The 21275-nt window shown below is 38.7% G+C and overlaps 1 protein-coding gene across 3 annotated transcripts in view; it reads left to right on the top strand.

The window, feature by feature from the left end:
- ZNF407 (zinc finger protein 407) overlaps window positions 1-21060 on the top strand; it is a 334429-nt gene extending 313369 nt beyond the window's left edge. For 2 of the 3 annotated variants that reach the window (XM_032120687.1, XM_032120678.1), the window contains exon 9: window positions 18508-21060. In XM_032120687.1, the coding sequence (XP_031976578.1) occupies window positions 18508-19859 (1352 nt within the window). In that variant the 3' untranslated portion in view covers window positions 19860-21060. The remainder of the gene's footprint in view (window positions 1-18507) is intronic. The other variant, XM_032120695.1, reaches the window with a different exon arrangement.
- Window positions 21061-21275: the final 215 nt, after the last annotated feature.

The following is a 21275-nucleotide window of genomic DNA, read 5'->3' as shown; positions in this document are numbered from 1 at the left end:
CTAAAGAGGTTATTTGAAAAAGCCCTAAGGGTACTGCTGCCCTTTTGTCCCTCAAACTAGTAGGGGGAAAAATATAAAAGGAACTACACAGTAATCCCTTGTAGACAGGTGACCTTAAGCCAATTCTATACTGTAAGGTTTGTTTCCATTTAAACTCAAAACAGACAAAGGAAAAAGGCAAAATACAGATTTTAATCTGTTGCAGAAACATTGCCATTTTTTTTCTGTAAATGTCTAGCAAATACAGACAACTTTTACTGCAAATTCATAAAACTGAGTATCATTCTGTATAATTTAATTCAACATTCTGTAGACAATATGCCCTATATTTTAGCAAAAATAGCATCTGAGGGCTGATTGAAATAAACCTACCTCTGTTCATTTCAGGTAACCTGTTCAGAATTTTATTTTCTTTAAAACTGTTCAAATTCTGCAAGTACAGCCAAGCATAATTAAGCAAACCTTCTGATTCCAGTCTTAACAATAAAAATCAGTCACCATCAGGATTCACTGGAATAATCAGCAATCACTTTGTCCTCTGAAGTTCTTTTTCCCCTCTGTTCTTAGCGTTGACCATTGATTGACGTTAACAGTGCTATAGTCAAACCAGATGTTATCACAGGGTCAAGGTCCCACTACATGTGCACCATTTGGTGATGGTGTGTTTGGTGTTTTAACCTGTCTTCAGCCACAGTAGTTTCCCAGTGAACACCACAATATTATTTTTTATATCATGCAATCAGCTGTAACGAGAGCTGTACCATCCCAATGCGAAACTGCTTTCCACTAGGCAGGCTTCAAAACACCATTATAAATTATGAACTGCAGCTCTGAACCCACCTCAGGATAGCCTCTCATAAGTCACAGGTGTGACATCACGGAGCACTGTAATTAATGGGTGTTATGCCACTCCCTTGACTTATGAGTTTTTCAGAGGCTTTTAATTACTTTTGAGTTTAAACCATTCTGGCAGAATTTTGAAGGAACTCCAGTGGCAGCCTCTTCTGAATGAAGCTGTTCTAGTGACATTTGGAAAACAAGCCACTCTGGTGGCTAAAGGAAAATGTTTCAGCCGTTCCTCACACCTGGTAGTCTGGAGGGAGGTTAAAGGAAATAGCTTCTGTCGACTGCTGCAGGCACTTAGTTACTGTGTTCCCTTTCTGCATCAGGGGAGGAGCTGTGAAAATTGTGGTCAAATCCACGTATTATATAAAATAGAAGAGAGAACATCTGAAAAGCCAAGAATGTCTTGAAGGGTAATCATGATATCATCAACCTGATTTTGGGTATAGAAAAGCCATTGTTTTGCATGTGAGTGCAGACTTCATGTAACTGGTAAAGAAGAAATATCATCATTTATCACCTCTCAAGAATAAATTATAAATGATCACCAGTTAATCAGCATTTAAAACATTACTTCAGTTTCAGTGCCAAAATCCTGTATCAGAAGAACTTCACCCCTCATGCGCACAACACACCAGAATGCACATATCACAATATTAACTCAGGTGTAAAGCTTTGTTCTCTAAACAGCTGAAGCTTCATGTCATTGTTTACGTGCACAAAACACACGTATTTCTCCATATGTTGGCACCATATTGGTGTTATCACCATAGCATTCCCTCCTCTTCAGATGATCTTTTGTTATAACATTTGTTTTTGTGAGGCAAATAAAATATAGTAAATGTAAACCGATTATTTAACCAAATTACTTTGATCGTGGGAAACTGACAATTAGTGTTACAGCTTCTCAGCAGTGAAATCCACACAATAGAGCAGACCGTGGTATTCTGTAGTGCAGTGTAAGTCGATGTAGTGCATTTATTTTGTGTAGCAAGCTGTGAGAGAGGAGGACAGAAGTGCGGGAGACAAGCGAAGTCCGTCTTGATGAACTGTTATTCTATAGCTGTGCTGTGTGTTGTGCGTTGTTTAGTTTTTCTGGGCTTGCTTGTTAATGTATTGGGACAGCTCTTCACAGCAACCTTGCTGACTTATGTCAACACTTAAAGCATATACATGTGGGTATGAGATGATCAGCTAATTGATCAGTGAGTTAGATGCTTTCCAAACTACCATTTGTAATTTTGATTTCTAGTAAATACTGATGACAGACAGGTTAGTTTGGTTACCTATAACCACTATCCATTTTAACTGTCTTATCTTTTGCACATGAATTGGAGGAGGAGTATTAAAATTATACACACTAATATACCCACAGGATCTGGGTTTATTCTCAAACCTTGAATGCATCAGCCCCTCCATGAAATAGCTGTGAGTTAGGAGAGCATTCTGGGCATTGTCATGCAAATGAGGCCACCAAACATACCACTTTGCTTCAGAATTGCTCTGCAGTGACAAGTAGCTTTTAAAACTGGAGCAGGGTTTTCTGAGCTAAGTGGGCAACCCTATCTGTCCTTGGAGATCCACTTTCTAAAATAAGTACCCATATATGAAGTCCTAATTCCACATCTGAGTGCTCAGATTGGCACTTACTACATATCCATATCTCTCTGTCACAGTTTAACCAGGCCAATCTCATTCTAATGCAGATTGAGGTGGTCCTTTATCCTTGAGTATTGTCCTTCTCCCTCATTCATACAATTAAAAAAACCCAGAAGATGCACGTAGCACTGAGAAGTTGAGGTTGATCTGGTATTCAACAACTCTTAAAGCCAAGGTCTCATGATACATCACTTCAACCAGTACCAATTTTAATTAATACTACAACATCTTCTCAGCAGCCCTCAAGAATTTAGCCAGTAGGTCATGAGGGAAAAAACAAGTCCTCCCCTGCCTCACAGTTCACAGAAAAGACCTGTCATCAGAAGCTATTTCAGGCTAGTTTTGGGACCAACTTCAGAAACGATAGGAAAATGTGACGTAAGTTTTTCTCTCTTTCTGTAACAAAATGAGCCCATCCCAAATGCTACTTTTGTTGCTCTTTCCACACTGCTTTTCATGAGCACAGCCAGAGTTAGACATAGTGACTTGGGACTAGGTAGCTTTTAACCAGCATCCTAATGCCCATTAGAAGCCAGACTGGATTTCAGAGCACTGGCATTAAATGATAAAGAATGAGCAGAATCCAGATTTTTATTTTTGCTTTAATCCAAAATTGTATTAATTGCATTGTGACTCAGTGGGAATTTTTTCCATGTCCTGAATGTGGACACAACTTTACTCTTAATCTCTGACCAGTTTTGTTCCCTATACTGTGCACTGGAGGTAACAAAGCCATAGATGCAAATCACGGTAATGGAAGTACTTGATCTGCTGGCCAAGCAGGGATTCATAGAAGGTGATGGAGACAGTGGGTACTGGATAGCTGCAGTGCTGGAACAGTCAGGCTTCTCAAATCCCTTGTGTTAGTTACATTGTCAGTGTGGTGCTGCATGATGCTTCAGAAATGGTTAATGGTTTCTGTACATACAGGTTTGGGTATCTAATTCAAGGCATTCATATTTAAAAATGTAGATCTTAAGGACTTCACAGCTTGTTAGACCTTTTCAGTAATGTATCTCCATCCTCAGAAATAGGAGCTTTCTTGGGATGACTGTTTAAAGCTATGGAGAGAGTTGCTTTCAAAGTTTGGTTTTCTGGTGTTTGCAGCCCATTTAGATGGTACCTCAACTCTAGGAACTACACTACCCTCAGACCATTCCAACGTATAATTCTTTAAATATTTTGGGTTCAAATACTTAATGTTGGTGTGAATGGATTCATTAAAAAAAAAAAAAAAAAAGAAAAAAAGGATGTTGAGAAAGAGCTATTGCAGTTGCCCTTTTTTTTGTTGTTGTTGTTGTGTGTTAGCTACATTATGTCCCAACCTCTTTTTGAGCAGTTACTTAAGAAAAACTTGGTGTTAAGTTTCCTTTTATTACGAATGCTATTTATACACAAATTGGAGCAGATCATGATACAGCAAAGAACTTTTTATACTGCATAGATTGTGCAGCAAAATAGTGCTTTATCAGCATTACATGCCTCAGTGAGGGATGTTTTGCTGTTCTAAATCTCATCATTGTGAGAAGAATATTATCTGGATACAAAGATTTTACTGGAAACTATTGAGCTAGGCTGTTGTCATCTGACTGAAAATGAAAACATGATGATAATTAGGCAAGGGAGATTAATGAAAAACCCACACTGTATATACTGTTTACATACAACCTCAGAGATCTACTTCATCAGTTAGATCATGTCGCATTCATTTTTGCTTCCTTGCCATTGGACAATCCCAGAAATTATGGGCAATCCTTTGCCCTTCTGCGCTTAAACTCCTTGTCTACAAACACGATGCAAAGTGAAGGTGGTTGAGGTTTCACAGAAATGAAGCACATGGTGTGACAGGCCCATCTGGCCAGCTTTATGAAACAAAAGTGCCCTATATGATCATCCTTGCCTTTTGTTCCACACGACGCTGTTCAGGCGGCGGGTTTGTGAGTGCTGCTGGTGGAGTCTGCAAACTTCGATTTATCTGACTGCTTCCTCTCCTGTTCTGTCAATTCTCACATGCACTGCAAGCTTCCCTGCCCCCACGATTTCCTCCCTTTACCCAGCCTTTTTCCCCAGACAAATCTGAGGCAGAACCTCCTAGCAATTTTCCAAGGTTCTGGGCTCAAAGACTAAACTAATTTATTTTTGAATTGCAGATCAAACATAAACTGCAAAGAAGCATTTAATCAGTTAGGAGAAGCAAGGGTATGGCTTGTTTAAGTCCCAGAATCCATAAACCTGTAATCATTTTATTATATTGGTGTCAGTTTTCATTATTTTCATAAATGGGTGTTCCCTGCTTAATGCACAATATTTGCATCTGATGAACCAATGAGTTTAAACATGGTTTGTTTTAATGCTTTGTGAATTTGCATTCAAATTCATCAGAAGTAATTCTATTTGAAATCACACAGGGCTAAACACAGTGGTTGTAAATCCATTTGAATTGAGATGCCAGAATCAGCCCATTAATCTACAAATCTGCAATATAATTTTTGTATGGTTGGTGGGCTTCTGTTCTGTTTTTTCCTGATGAGGTAGGGGGGATACCAAGTGCATGTGTGGGAGGGGAAGCGTTTGAGGAGGTTGTGATAAATTGACCAAGTGGGAGTATATCTTTGTTATGGAAACTGGCCTGTGAAAGGAACATGTGAAAGGCCAGAGACCATGGTTTGAGCATGTCTGTCACTGCCACTTGAGGTAGTTGCACGAGGAGGAAGCAAGTCTCTCAAATAAGCAGATTCCATAATATTTAGGATGATAGAGATTGGCATCAGCACCTTCCATTCAGTTTTCAGAGTGCCAGAGTTCATCCAGAGCTTGACGTAGTGCTATAGCTTGCACTTCGTGTTTTAAGTCCTCTTGCTAAACACTCCTTGGATTTTTCTGTGGTCTGTTGTTAAAAAGGGAATGAATAAATGCAGCAAGGTTCACCTCCAACAGAAACAGGCTCTTTTTGGAAGGAGTGGAGGGGGCTGTACTATAGCAAACAGTGCTTCATTTCTTGAAAGGTGCAGAAGAAATCTGTATTTCTTTCAGAGAAACTAGAGAATTGTTTTAATTTCTGTGTTCTTAAATAGACTGAATTATCTGAAATTAATGTTTGTTTAAGCTAGTAGTTACCAGATTTGAAGATGAATATATCATTGTCTGAGAGTGCAAAAGAATGTATGTATGAGAGGGATTACTCTCGAAGAAGAAAGGTTTATCAACAACATTTTCCACACTACACATACTTCTTAAATGTAACAATGAAGTTTCTGAGAAAACTATTTAAAGAAAGTAAATAATTCATGTAAAAAATACAAAAATGCATAGTTATCCATAATGTACTTCAGCCTTTTAGAAGGAATGTATATATTATTCATTTATTTGAATAGGTGACAATTCAAAATGGAATTCAGCTGATACTTTTGAAAATGTAATTATTTTGTATCCTTATTCATGTAATCATTTTGCTTAGTTATAATCAGGCTGAATTCAGTCTGAGAGAGATGTATTTGGCTGATGGCAAAAGGGATTTTTAGCTAAGTTTATGTCTGCCTTCCTCTGCCTTCCTGGTTTGGCCCTTGTGAAGCTGAAATTAAAGAATCTATGTTCCTGTCTTGAATGGCTTAGATTGGAGCTAACAGGGTCCAACTTAGAAAAACATTTAAGCCCATGCTTAACATTACCTGTATGCTTAATTCCCAAAAGTCTAACTACAGGCCCCTTCTTCTGCACTTGCAAGAATTGTGATGAGCAGGAAGTCTGCCATCTGACATCTGTGAAATGAGCTGGTAGACTTGAGTCTTTTTCATAATGAACCAGTTTCCATCTCATAGAATTCTGTAATTGCAGATGGTATCAGTGGACACCTATGACAATCTCAGCAGAGACTGCAGCCCGGCATTCCTCATTATAGGATACATGGACACTGAACTCCTCTCTGCTCATGAACGTGGGGTTGAGTCATTGACAGGGCATTATCAGGAAAATTGCAATGATGTGACTACATCTTCACGGTGGGTAAATGGAGTACCTCAACTCTTGGAGTTGACAATAGGCTCTCCTAAGAAATGATAATGCAGTCATTAAGACGTAAAATTGGGACTCAGCACACCTGGGAATTCTTGTGTGACCCTGGCAACACACTTCTTGTTGTTTTTCACTTCTCTGCCTGAAAAGTTAGTATAATGCTTTTTTCATTTTTATGGTGTTATTTAGTGTGTTACCAATTGTGAGCAATTCAGGAGATACAGTTTTAGATAGATGCCATTAGATTTTAAGTCTGTTCTGTTCAGTTTGCATTTGCATGTTCTTTTGCCTAGCACTAGTGGAAAGCAGGACAATTTTATTTTGCTTCCTAATTCTACATTGAAGAAATCAGCTTTAAGCAAAGAGACCTAAAAATTTTGCATAAAATTCACTCTATTGTGAAAGAGGCCCTAAAAAAAAAATAACGTGAAAGAAGAAAAACATTAATTTTGGACTTCTTTTAGCTTGTTCTTTTAGGCACTGATACAATTTTTGTTCTGTGTACATTTTCAAATGTGCATTTTCTTTTTATAAAGAAAATAATATCATTCAAATACCTTTAGAGTCTTTTTATTTCAGTAGAAGCACTTGAATAATGTTTTAAGGGTACTTGGAGACACAGAAAGAAATGGTGAACCTTGGTGGGTTTTGAAGCACTGGAACATATCCCAAAAGTAATAGCTACAGAATCCGTAAGCCCTACCTGAGACTTACAGCAGCTCTTTCAACCTGTGATGCCATGGGCTGCTCCGAAGCTCTGTAATCTGCACATATTTGAAGTAACAAACCACAAGGAGTCCTGGCCATTTGTCTGCTCCATGCTGGAAGTCAGAAAACTGTGAGCTCACTGAACTACAGTAGCTAGAAAAAGAGTAAGAAGTATTTTTTAAAAAGGTAGCTGAAATAAGAACCTTTTAACAAAAAGTGTCAGCATGAGCTGTTAGTTTCCTAGTGGTTTTGAAAATCAGATCTTCCAGATATCTAGCTTCAGGCTTCTGGAGTTGGTTTTTTGTTTGGTTGGGTTTTTTTGGTGGGGGTGTTATCGGGTCTCCATTTTGCCACATATCACAAGCTTTACTGCTTTCATACAAATGATTGCAAATTCCTCTGAAATTTTGTCTACTGCAACAAAAAAATGTGAACTAAGTTCCAGCAATAGTAAAAGTGCTTGGGCTCCATTTGTGCTACCACTACGGATGCTGTACCAGGTCCTAGGTAACAGCAGAATGATAACATTCACTGCAGCATGCATTTTGCTATAGACAAGTGAACCATAGTGTTTTCTAACCACTTGGCATCATTTAGTTAACATGGTTTTAAGCATTACTTGTCTTCAGTGGGAGACAGATACGGATTATAAATCTTTGAACAAGTGCTATCAGAATTAAGAGCTAAGTGGCATTTTAAAATATTTTAGAAAAATATGATCATTATTTGATTTTAAAATATTCCCTCTTTTCCTAGTCTAAGTTGGGTCTCAGGAAGGAAAAAAATTAGAAGAGCTAATGAAGTGACCTAACAGAGTGGCAGGGGTTGTTTACTAGTCCATATTTGACTAGGATTCGTGCTTCTTATGATTGTCAGTCATTGCAAGTTCATTGGGTTTTAAGACTTAAGGCACCACAGTCTTAAGTGAACTTAGTTCAGAATGGAGATGTTTACAAAAGTTATCTAAGTAGTTCCTGCAGAAGCCCATGTTCCTTTTCACTGAACTGTTCTGGAATAGCATGGATTTGCAGTATAAATGGTGATGAGTTGGGTTAAGTCATACTCTTAACTACTGCAGTCTATTTGTTCCATCTGGGAGCTTCATTACCCTGGCACTTGAAAGCGGACAAGGTAGCTGAATTGACTTTCCATTTCTCACCATGTCTAACCATCTCCCTGCAGTATGACATGAACATTCTACTCTTTCATCAGAATCAGATTATGCTTATCTAATAGGGACAAAAATTTTCCTCCCTCTCCAGCATTTGCAGATTATGTAGCCAGAATATCTGCACTTAAACCTTCAATATTTCCATTCAAGTCAGACTTCTAACAGTTCTCATTTCACTATTCTGAATATTCTTTAGTCAAGATCTCTCTCCTAGAAAGGTCAAGACTTAATTTAGTTGTATCTGTACCAGAACAATGTGCAGCAGACATGCCTTTGAATGTGCAATTAAAAATTGCTTTGGCCTGTTTTCTTTTCCTGTTTTACATTTCATAAACTCGCATGTAATTTGATGAACGCTGTCATTCTTTAAATTTCTTCAGCATTACAGTTCTCAAGGGACTCCTCTCTCATTTTTGCATATTTACTTTCTCCACAAGTGCTAGTGTGCAGTAGCACAACTTCAATCTTACATTGTTATTTTCTTATTTACTTACATTACATCCTGGTTTTCTTTGTATTGATGTTAGCGCTTCCAATTTAGTATTAGCTCCATATGCCTTCTAAAAGCTGTTGATTTCTACCTCTAGTTAACCAACAATTTAGGTGGACTTGTCAACACAGTAGTGTGGTATCCAGCTCTTGAACACACAACTTTGCAGCCAAGCGCAAGCAGCTTGGTGAGGAGGTTCTGAGCCCTTTGGGAGAGCTGCAGCGCAACAGTTTACTTTGCATTTCCCATGCAGCCCAGGCACACAGACCATCTTGCAGTTCCTGTATCGACAGTGCTCAGTGACAGCACAGAAAGCACCAGCTTTGGTATCTTCTGTCTTGTTTCATCTACCTCCTGCCTCGTGCTTTCTAACACTGGAAGTGGAAGACAGTTCATTTAAGTGCTACTCCATCAGTAGCACTGAAAATATATTTCTGTCAGCAGAAGGGTCAATTACATGAACAGCTCTTCCTTTGAAGATATTCTGGAAATATGCTGCTTCCATCCTTCACCAGAGGTGAACCATGAGAAAAAGACTTTGTCATGAACTTGACCCTTTGAAGTGGTATAAAAGAGTTACCCATCTCTCCAGCCTCTGTTTCCCATCCAACCTCCCAGAACCAGCAAGTACCCCTGCTTCATGCTTCCTGAGTAATCCCAGCATTACTGCTAGGCCTGTGACACTCTGAGGTGAAAAATCAGCATGTTTTCTGACACTCATAATTTTGGGCATGGTAGGTGTTGGTGCTGTCAAGTGCGTCAAGAAGAGTGAGGGGCCAGCAAAGGGGAAGGCCTGTGCACAGAAACTGTCCTATCTATAACCAACCCTATTCCTTCCTCCTCAGATGTTGTTATTTCCCTTGCACTGAGACAGACTTTTTTGGGGTGGGAAATCTGATGTCAGAAGTTTGGGAATTGCCTTCACAATTAATTCACCTTCATCTTAAGCCAGGTACCACTGTGGAGGCAGCTGTACTCGTGACTTATCCTGTGCTGTGGTTGCACATGTAAGGCTGAAGCGTCTAATCATGTTGGGGCTTTTTTTCAAAACACAGGTTGGCATGACCTACAGCTTTCAGACTAAATTATTGTAGTGCTCCTTTCCAGCTGTAGATCTATTACAAAAATACATAAATATTATTTGCCACTGGCGTTACACTTGATGCTGTAAAAGCAAAGAAATAGATCTTTCTCCACTGAAAACGTGTAAAGTGAAAACTATAAAAATCCCTTTCCTTGTTTTCTTCTTAAACTGGTTGTAACACTCTCTTCCTCTCACTGTGCCAGACTCTACAGCTTAACTAAATGTGTGTCACTCCTCCAGTTTTCTTTCCTATATTCCCAAGCAGGTGAGAGACTAAAAGGAAAATATCAACTGTATGTCAGTGCCTAGATACAAAGCTGCAAAATTTAAGTTATGAAGCTTGCCCTTTTTAGCAAAATCTCATGTTGGGCCAGTATATTCCTTCCTCATTGCAGTTTATTGCTTCTAATCATGTGAACCAGGGATCATTCCAGTATGATTTTGCTGAAGTCCACAAAAGAGAGTACACTCATCTCTTCCAATGTTTTGGACATTGAAACAGAATATTTTTTTCCAGGTAAGATAACGCATTAATTACTTCAATTATTAGATGAGCATTAGCTTTTGATAAAAGCCATCCCATAGACTCCTGACACTTTGCATGCTGAGCGGTCTTGTCCTTGAAGTTACTGTAGTGCACAATGATCAGAACTTACTGCTGATGTTTTGTTAGCGTTTACCAGCAGTGTCTTGGCAGAGGGTGACCTCCAGTACTGTCTCTAAACATTTTCAATTTACAGACTCAAGAATTTTTGCTGCCTTTGCCTCTCATTCTTTTGAGGAGGTCAGCCCTTTATGAATTTGCCACAAGAAAGAAGTTCAAAATACCCTGTATACTTAAACAGCTTAATAGGAATGGAGTCGCAATGAACATGCGACGTACAATTCATTTTAATATTTATAGAAGAAATTCATGTTGTTTTAAGTGTACACAAGCAGCTGCTGTCATTTGGCTATGAGCAGATGTTAGACCTCCGAAAGCTTTGCAGATAATTAAAATACTAACAGTTAGTGTTTTACCCCAGCTGCAGGTTCTGTTTACTGTAAATTTGATTTTAATGGTGCCTCTGTGCAGTTATCGAATAGAGGTTTGTTTTCTACTATACATGCAAAAGTGTCTACAATGAAGACAAATGGTTATTTCCCATAATTTATTCTGGAGAGATATGAATATAGCTGTAACGTAGTTGAGTTTATAAGTGAAATACAGATACGGCTATCACATTTGAAATGGTAGTTTCTGCTGTGTTAACTAACAAAAAGAACTAGGGAAACTTACTATTTGTAGTTATTCCCAAGCGTTCCTCCTAAAAACTGCTGTGCTTTTTAAATGGGTTGAGATGTGCCCTCAAGCAAAGAACAGGTGCTTCTTTTTACTGAAAGGGTGCATAAATCAGAATAGATAAATACAGAGAATCATGATACTCATAGTTGATAGGTATGCTGAAGAATATAATTTCTGCTTGATCATTTAATAACATGATGTGTTATTTTAGGTATTCCTTACAAGTGTCTGTTCTCTTTAGTGCATATATGTACATCAAACATTAGGGAAGGCCAGCCATTTTCAGAATTGTTAATCCCAAGGGCCTGATTATGCAAACACAATGCATAATGCAAGCAACCATGTTTAGTCCCTTTGAGACTATTGAGGCTAACTATGGCAGTAAGCAGTACGCTTGATAAATAAATGTTTATAAAGCCAGGATCTGAATGTATATATTCTTGAAAAACAAAAACTTTTGCTGAGATAACAATGACAAAAAGGGTTTTTCCTTTTCTTGACAAAGCTGTTAGTGTCTGGGACTATCCCTGTTTCAGAAATCCAGATTATTTTCCCTATGAGCAGAGCTTGGGGGGTTTTTCCCCTGATTTTTCTCAAATTAGTTTCTTATTTTTCTTATTATATTGTATGTTCTGTCTGCCTAGGAAACAGAAATCCCTGGTTTGGCCAAGCACAACAAGAACCCCTGGAAACTGGGATTCTGATTTAGGAGTGCTAAAAGTGCACTTTCCATTTGCACTGCAGGGGATAAAACAGAAAGAGTGCATCCGAATATCATCAATGTCAGTTGTTCCCAAACTGAGGGCCAGAGTAGTCTTTGAAGCTGGACTGCCAAGAAATGTCCAGGCTGGCTATCCTCATCTCAAGCTGCTAAGCTGCACTGGAAGAGGTAGCTGAAATACTCCAGATACATTCCTGGTGCTGCTTGCCTGTGTAGGTAATTGCTGCAAATGCCACAGAGAGGTTTTTGCTCGCACGTCGGAGTTGAGAAGAGCAGCCTGCATGGTGGCAAATAGGTAAAGAGAAAAAGTGGTTTGCAAGAAAACCAGTTGCTCTGCAGGTTAGGCAGCTGTAAATTCTGCATGTTAACACTGTACATGTTTGCCACGATCAGTGGGAGTTTTGGTATGTATATTTCTATTTGCATACCTTCTGTAACACTGGGCTCTACAATGTTCATTTTTGACCTTGAGTGCAGGAAAAGAGAAACGGAACTTTTTCCTAGAGAAGATCTTTTCCCAAAGGTTAACTGGACACTGAAGGAAAACTAAACCAAACTGAACAAACTGCCTAAACACCCCAATTGAATGGCTTGGCTATTTATTTTGGTGGTTGTTTTTTCTTTCGTGTCTTTTTTTGGTCGTTGACATAGTTCTGTAAGATGTGAAAGGTAAAAATAGCAAGCAGGAAATTTCAGTATGTTTTTCAAAAGAAAAAATACGACAAGAGGACTTTCTTTCACATTTTTAAAAAGCTGGAGGACATCTGCTGCGTTTTAAGATACCTTAAATGTTAAAACTTCATCCTTTATTCAAGCAGTTCTTAGAAGACCTAGAAGTTTCCAAACATGATTGAGTGGTTAAGGATGAAACTAGAAGCTAAGGTTTTTTTGAGTTTCAGCATTGCAACATGACATTACTGGATTTTTAAGTATAAAATGAACTATGAACATCATTTGGGATTTTTGTGTTGTTGGGGTTTTTTTTGTTTGCTTGGTTTTTTCAGTAATAATATGTTGAAAGGGAAAAAAATGAAGCCTTGCTGTATTGGTATCTCTTGAGATTTATGTACTTTGCGTCAATGCTGGAATTTTTTATGTCTCTTAGGGAGCTGGTTAAGTCCCCTATAGGTATACTTATTTGTATTGCTTTACAAATATTTGCTGCCTTTGTGGACATAATAGTTGTAGCAGGGCCATTTTGGGTTGCAGATTTATTTCACTTCTCGGTTTGACCCATCATCTGTTCTTTCTTTCAGCAGAAGACATGAATGAGCCTTCACAACCTCTTATTTAGTAGCTTAACTAGCTGATTTTAAAAACGCTGGCCCATTGCTTGCACATAAAAGCCTTACAAACGATAAAGAACAGTTTTTACTGTGGTCAAGGAACAGAGATCTGAAAAATGCATCTTATCATTATGGCCTCTGAAAATCAAGGAAATCCTGAAGTTATGACGTTATGCCACAGTTCTTAGACTGTACTTAATTAATTGAAGTAGAGATCATTACAAAAATAATTAAAAGAAAACAGAGCAGAAACTTGTAGCTTGGTCAAGGCGTAAGTTGTATTACTTTATGAATTTGAAAACTGGACTTACTATACCATTCAATATATTGTTCTGCCATGTAGAGAATAACTTTTAAAATAAGAAAATCAGTTGCTTGTTCAAGTGATATTAGACATAAGGCGAATTTTTTATATCTTTTAAATTCCTTACAGGCTGTATTTAATTGAAGGAAAAGATGTTTCTTTGCGTTCACATTATTTAATATTTGTTGCATTTTAGCAGGTACGAAATGTTTGTTTGTGTCAATATATAATATACCTAATCACCAAAGTATGAAAAATTAAGCGTTGCTTAATAGGGGACTATAAATCAGGCCTCCTAGAACTTTTACAGAAAAGGAAAAATAGCTTTTTTAAGATAGCTGTGTAAATGCAGATCATTTCCATCGCCATAACAGATTATTTCATTTATGACTTACTGCTTTGTCCTAAAGGTGCTCCTTGTGAAGGATGTCCTCAGCCCGGCCTCACCACACACAGCCGCTTGCTACAAGTTTTGGGGAAGGATTAGAATTCTAAAGAGGCTGCTGGCTGAGAGCAAAGTGGTGCTTTACATATAATATTAGCCCAGACTTTCCTCACGCATTATGCGTCTCTTTCGGAGACAAGTCTCCTTAATGCCATCTTTATCTGCTACACGATGCATGAAATCTACTTTCTGTTTTAGAACTGCGGCTGACCCCCGACCCCACGAGTGGCGCCACAATGTGACCTTTCTATTGTCATCAGCTTTCATTCTCCTGAAAATTCTATGAATTTTTATTACAAGTTTTTTTAAACCAAGCTGAGGCTTCAACAAATTACTTGACACAGATGAGATGAAGTTGTTGAAGTAGTGTTAGATAAGTTTTACAGCCAGCATGTGTGCTGCTGAACAGTACAAAGCCAGTGTCCTACAATGTCATACACCAGTAACTGCTGAGCCTACTATTGGATAAATACATCATTTTATGGAACATTGATTGTTCTATAAACCCAATGGAGTATTATGCTCTATGATCAAACCATTTAGATTGTGTGTAGAGCACAGAAAATGCCATATTCAGGATGGTACTAAAAGTGCCATTTGTGTATTTTATGGATGTCATTACGGGGGAAACTTCTCTCTGTAGGCCCTGTTTACTGCAAAATTTTTTAGTCTGTAATGACATTTTTCATTCACAACGTATGCCTTCAAGAGAGGGGGCCCTTGTTTTATTTGTTTCATTCGAGTTTACTGCACAAATCCTGTACATTTTAATTAAATGTAAGCTTAACAAAAAAATAAGGTATTTATTCTGTGGGGAACAAATGATGACAGTAACAAAAGAATAAAACAGACACACAAAAGGAAGTCAGGTATTGAGTAAGAGAGAGGGGAAAAGGTACTAAGCCCTATTTGTAGTTTCCCAGACGCACATTAAACATCAAAGCATTTCTTTTAGCCCTTTTTCAGGAGTTTGTGGTCTGAGAGAATTAAAATAACCTGCAAATATGGATTTAATGTCTAAAATATTCTGACATTTTCAAATAAAAAGCTAACATTCGCTCAGGACCCCAACTGATAAATAATGGCTCTGCTGAAATGACAGACTTCTTGGAAAGAAACCAATTCTCTGATCATTGCACCCCTAGATATGAAACACCTCCTTACAAATTGTCTGAATATGAGCTCTGGTATCATTATATTTTGTCATTTTAATGCCTATTTGTGTATCTTCTTAATTTGCAATGACGTGCAATCAGCAACAAGTCCACTTTTCCTAATATTAATGTGGGCTTGTATTGCAGCTTATGTTTGCCGTGTCAGCCAACACTTACCCCTTCTCTTTACCCGTTTTTAAGAGGGGGCGAGAGGCAGGCTGGATTTACTGGGACAACGTGGTTTGTTGCTACATACAGTCCAATAATGTGACATTCCTTAAATACATAAAAATTCTGACAAATGTTGTGTTGGATTCCAGTGCTTCATTATAGGAATAGCAGCTAAGCCTCAAAATCTGTTGTTTTCTAAATATCTTCCCTACTTGGCTTTCCACTGTTAAAACAAAAGAAAACCAGTAAAATCTGCAATTCATATTTACCCTGAAAAATCACTAAAATTGAAGTTGATGTTCCCAGTAAATTCTTGGTCATAGTCCAGTTAAAATTTTAAGTTACAGTAGATTCACATTAGTTTAAATGACACTTGAACTTCTACACAGCTCAACATTAATTCATTATAGTTGAAATGGAAGAATCTTCAGTGGGTGAATCTTTTACAATCTGATTGAGGCTGTTACATTTTATAGGAGCCATTTTTCAAAGCAGTACTGACAGCACTCGAAGTTATTAAATTGCTGAATCAAAAGATGGACCTGCAATCGCATTTATGAACTGTGATGGAATAGCTGGGGTTGCACTGAGCTGAGGTTAAGATGTTGGTGTAGTTAAGCTTCATCACACCCCTCAATGACAGCAGTATTTACCCATGTAGTTTACTTTAATGGTCAGGAAGTGGCTTAACTCACCTCTGGATTCAAATAGATTAAGTAAGCAGTCAGAATGGCATAATTATCAGTGCTGCGAGGGATTCACCAGATAGCTCTTCACCCAGGAGACTTCCCATTCAATTGCACAGTAAAGACTGGAGTTGCATGGATTCACAGGCACGGCATTTATTTGAGGAGATGAAAACAGGGCGAATTTCCTTTTTATTTCCCTTCCCCAGCCCAGACCGATACACTGATGCTGCTTTCTGTACATAAATTATTATGATCTTAGGAGAAAGATGTCATGATTTTAGTGTGTGTGCATGTGAAAATTATGATTGTAGAGTTATTTTGATTTTGAAATCCAGTGGAAAATGCATGATTTGTGGAGTTATTTTGATTTTGTGCCACATCATTGCCGGCTCCTCTTTTATCTTGTCAACAAAGCAAGATTCCTGAGAGAACTACTTATACTCTATTATAAAATGTGGAGGAGCTAAGATAATTGTCATTTGATGTTGATTTCCCCTTCCTATTTTTCTGCTCCTTGGGGGGTCATGTGAATGTCAGTGCCTACAGAGAGCACAGGAAAAGTGGGAATAAGAACCAGTCGTACTACAGTAAGCTTACTTCTTGCTTATACCAGACAAAATGTACTTCAATTGCATGTGCCAGATTTTTATGCAGCATCACCTGGAAACACTCTAATGGTTTAAATCATTAATTTTCTTTTCCAAAGATAACCTGCCTTGCAAACTAGGAATAAGAAAGTTGTGTAACATCAGTTTAGACTTGTGCAGGTGATTTGCAGCATTTCAGCTTGACAAAATTACTTCTTTGTGCTTCACAGTACAATTCTCTACCAGAAGCTCTGTAATAGAAAAAAGGATAGGTGGATGGATGGATGGATGGATACCAGTATAAGAGCTCACTCTTTAAATTATTGATGTTATTTTGGAATTTTAGCTTGATATGCACATTAACATAATCAAGTTGCTAGAATCTGCAAGGCACCAAGTACTCAGTCTTGGAGTAAATCAGCTTCTAAGTGTGAACTTACCTTTAAGCAAATGAGTCTGTTTCTTAGAGCCCATTTTAATTCTCTGTGGGATCAGGGTCTGACAGCTCTATGCTTTGAGTGAAAGAGCCCCTTTAGACCAGCTTTAGTATAATTTTCTTGGTCTCTTGAGTTCAATGAAGCACATTGTTCACTAGAACTGGCTTGGAAAGTACAGTGCTAGCCTGAAATTTCACTGTAAGTGTTGCCTTTTTTTCTTGCCTGGTTTTATCCCAAGCAAGCCATGGCATAGCTATTTGCGTTAGTGATAAGATGCTACACCTGTTATTCCAGAGATGGGATTTCAGTTTGTGTAGGTGAATTTAAACGGGAGTGTGGGTGTGGATAGTCTCAGCAGCATGGACTTAATCAGCCTTCCCAAGGTCCATCTATCATTAGACCCTCACCTCACCTCGTTTGCAATGTCCAGCACCCACTCTTCTCTCTGTGTGCCCTGGTTGTGTCCCAGAGCTTGCTCCCAGCACATGGAGGAGCTTCATGGGTGCTTCTGGATGGCAGTGCCATGGGGAGACAGCTATGGATAGAGCTGTCCTTCCATGAATGTCCACAAAGCTGGTCACAGGGTCCTCTCATTTATGTCTTCCCAAAAAGGCGCAGGCCCTGCTTGGAGGTTGATGGCCTTGACCATGTACAGCCTTGGGCACCATTTGCCTTGCCGAAGCTTTATTGTTAGTGGTGAGAATTGAGAATGAAACCTTCAATGACACAAAACCAAACTGGGTGGCACAGCAAGCAGTTGGAATATGGAGGTTACAGATATTACAGTTTGTTAATTGATTTAATGCAGAAATAATTTAAGATGTGTGTTTGAGGTTTCTCTGGATGAGATTTTATAGAATATCCTGCTTGGGGTAAGAAAACTACTGAGTGTTTTCTCCAGGTAACTGGGCTAGTGACTGAGTCAGTCACATGTGCTGGAGAAGGTGCTGGATGGAAAAGGAAGGGGAAGACAATGTCATCAAAATGACAGCATGGCAATCACCTCACCAACAAAAGCAGGGTATTAAGAAGATCACAGGGTATTAAGAAGATCAGCCACAGTTTTTCACACCAAGATATGTTTAATGTAATATACAATCCTGAAATTCATTACTGAAGTACTGAAATATCACCGATAAGGTCTTCTATAACAGATGTGTTAATGTCTTTTAACTGTATACTGTATTTATCTGGGCTTCTTTTATACAGAATATTTTTAAAGACACATTTAAATTGTTAATAAGCTGCAGAATTGTTACACTCAGCAATTATTTCAACCTGTAAATATGTTATTTGGAAAACATGCAAATTGGTTTTGTTCATTTGCTTATTTTATCTATGTTTTCTGCCAATGAAATTTTAAAATTGTCAAGGAATTTTTTTCCATTTAAGCTACAATTTGTTAAAGTAATGAACTGATACTTGCCATGATACCACGTTAACAGCGTATTTTGTCTTGTAGGCATTGTGTCCAAGTCCTATGAGTGCCGGCTGAAGGGGCAAGGAGCAACTTTTGTGGAAACCACGAGCCCTTTTACCGCGGCAGCACTGGGAGAGGTTTCTCCAGTGAAGGAGAAGACCTTTCGGGGCAGCAGGAGACAGCCACAGTCGCCCGAAGAAGTTCAGCAGTTCATAATTATTCAAGGCTATGACGGCGACTTTGCCATCGACGCCTCCGTGGAAGAGACAGCAGCAGCCACCCTGCAGACGCTGGCAATGGCAGGGCAGATGGCCAGGGTGGTCCACATCACAGAAGATGGGCAAGTCATAGCCACAAACCAGAATGGCTCCCACGTGAGTAGTGTGGTTCCGGAGCAGATCCTGACGGAGCAGCTAGCAGATGGTGCCACACAGGTGGTGGTGGTTGAAGGAGCGGGAGCTGACATGGAGGAGGCTGTTCAAATAGACACAGTTCCTGACTCCAGTAGCACGGTACTGCAGCAGATAATACGGCAAGAAGTTTTAGATGCTTCTGAGGCTGCAGTCCATCCTCCAGAGTCCTCCTCAGCATTAGATGCCCTGCTTTGTGCTGTGACAGAGCTGGATGAAACGGAAAACAAATCTGGACTCCTTGACAGATGCAGGTCTGGTCACAAAGACTTCTTGCAAATGCCGAACCCAGAGGTGCCCAGCATTCCCAGTGATGCAGAGGGACAAGAAATACAAATGTTCCATGAAGTTCAGGAGACTCAGGAAGATACCAAACCTATGGAAGTAGTGACACGGGTCATGCACCCATCAGCTCTAATTGCATCTCAGGAGAGAGCTCAGGCTGCCTTCAAGAATGTGGTGCAAGGAGTGTTGCAGTTTGCTGTGTGTGACACGGCTGCGGCCGACCAGCTCATGAAAGAAGGTGTCACCCAGGTCATTGTAAATGAGGAAGGAACTGTGCATATGGTAGCTGGAGAAGGCTCTCAGATAATTATGCAGGAAGCTGGTAGCCACACGCTCAGTGTCCAGAGCGAACACATGGATTTAGTGGAGTCGGATGGGGAAATATCACAGATTATTGTCAGTGAAGAATTAGTTCAAGCCATGGCTCAGGGTTCTGATGGTGACTTCTCTGAAGGTGCAACGCACTACATCGTCACAGAATTGCCACCAGACATGCAGGATGAGCCTGGTGTGTACTCACATGCTGTGATAGAGACAGCTGGGCCCCAAGACATTTTGCAGGCTGGTACTGCTATAAAAGCAGACACTGTAGCCCCTGATAGAGCAAGAGAACAATTAACAAGCATGGTCATTTATACAGAGGGTGGCTCACAGGTAATTCAAGGCCAGAGAGATTATAACAAAGTACAAGAAGCATGAAGAGCTTCACTCGTAGGCTGGGTGCAGAGCAGAGCTGGATATTACCAGAATCATGGAGGCACTGTATTCATGGAATGTTTTCTGTAAAGCCTTCTCAGTAGAACCTCCTCCTAGCCAGGTAACAAATCCATACCCTGCTAACAGGAGTTCACTGAAGAGGATAATACAATTTCGTTACAATAGCTCTAAGAACTATTATATGGCATTATTATAAAACAAGAGTACTTGGGTACAAAACAGGATAAAAAGCCCCCCGCCCAAAGTAGGAATTGTTCTGTTCAGTGCTTTCTTTGTTGATTTTTTTTGTCTTAATGTTGTTTTTTCTCAGGGTAATTCCCTGCCTTCTGTCGTTTTTGTATAACATAATCACAAGAGTAAAATAATTGCACTTACATGTACATTTTGTGAACAGATAAATATGCAAAAAAATACAAACCCCACAATAGCAAGGTGAACAGGTAAGCTTACATACAGTATTGGGTGCCCTTCTTCATTTTAAACTAGAACAGGTGTCATTTTGCTTTCTAAAATCTTACCTTAAAACATGCTTGGCTAAAAATATGTCATCAAAACAAGGATTTTTTTGCATCTAAAATGAAAGTTTTCGTAGTACTTTACTCTTTCATGGTAACACATAAGACTTCCCCTAAAGAAGAGCTCTAAAAAGCTACACTTCAGAAAATCCTTGATTATACATATTCAGGAAGAAGAACTTGATGCCTGTAACTTCCACTTAATTTTAGATGAGAGTCCTACATAAGAAATGTGCATTTTTTGAAAAAAATATTGTCACTGTCAGTGTTTTGCTTTTCTTCTAAATAGTGCTTCATATAAATACCATTTTGCAGTTCATTTTGTGAGCTTCTTCTCAAATGTTAGGAGGATTTTTTAAGAAAATTCTGACATTGACATTAACAAGTAGGGGGGAAAAAAAGGTGACCTTGTATTTCTTGCTTAGTCCAGAATGTCAGTTATTTACTTGTGGATATACTGCAATTGTTCAATGCAAGTTCATGTTGAAAAGATTTGTTTCATGATAAAACTGCTTCTGTTTCTTTAGAAAAATTGTAAAATATAAACTGGCAAGGTTTGGGGATTTTTTTTTTTTGTCTTTCAAATAAAATGTTAGCATTTAAATGAAGCATCATGATTTTTAATATTAAACAATAAACAGAACTGGCATTCAGCAGGAGCAAACGAATGCTATCTGTTATGTCTGTGCATTTTCTCTTTCCTCTTTTCCTTTCTCTAGCTTGCTAGATAGATAAAGATAAAAGAATCTAATTTCTGAAGTGTGCCTCATGCATGCTTAATATAATTGTCTAAGTGTTTAGGGTATAAGCCATGCTGACTCTAGAGATAACTCGGTTTCCTATCATGTTTAATATCTTAAAATTATCAACTGTAAGAAAGTTG

This window comes from Corvus moneduloides, chromosome 1, assembly GCF_009650955.1.
Source record: "Corvus moneduloides isolate bCorMon1 chromosome 1, bCorMon1.pri, whole genome shotgun sequence".
NCBI lineage: Eukaryota > Metazoa > Chordata > Aves > Passeriformes > Corvidae > Corvus > Corvus moneduloides.
This window is presented reverse-complemented; position numbering and strand designations above follow the sequence as displayed.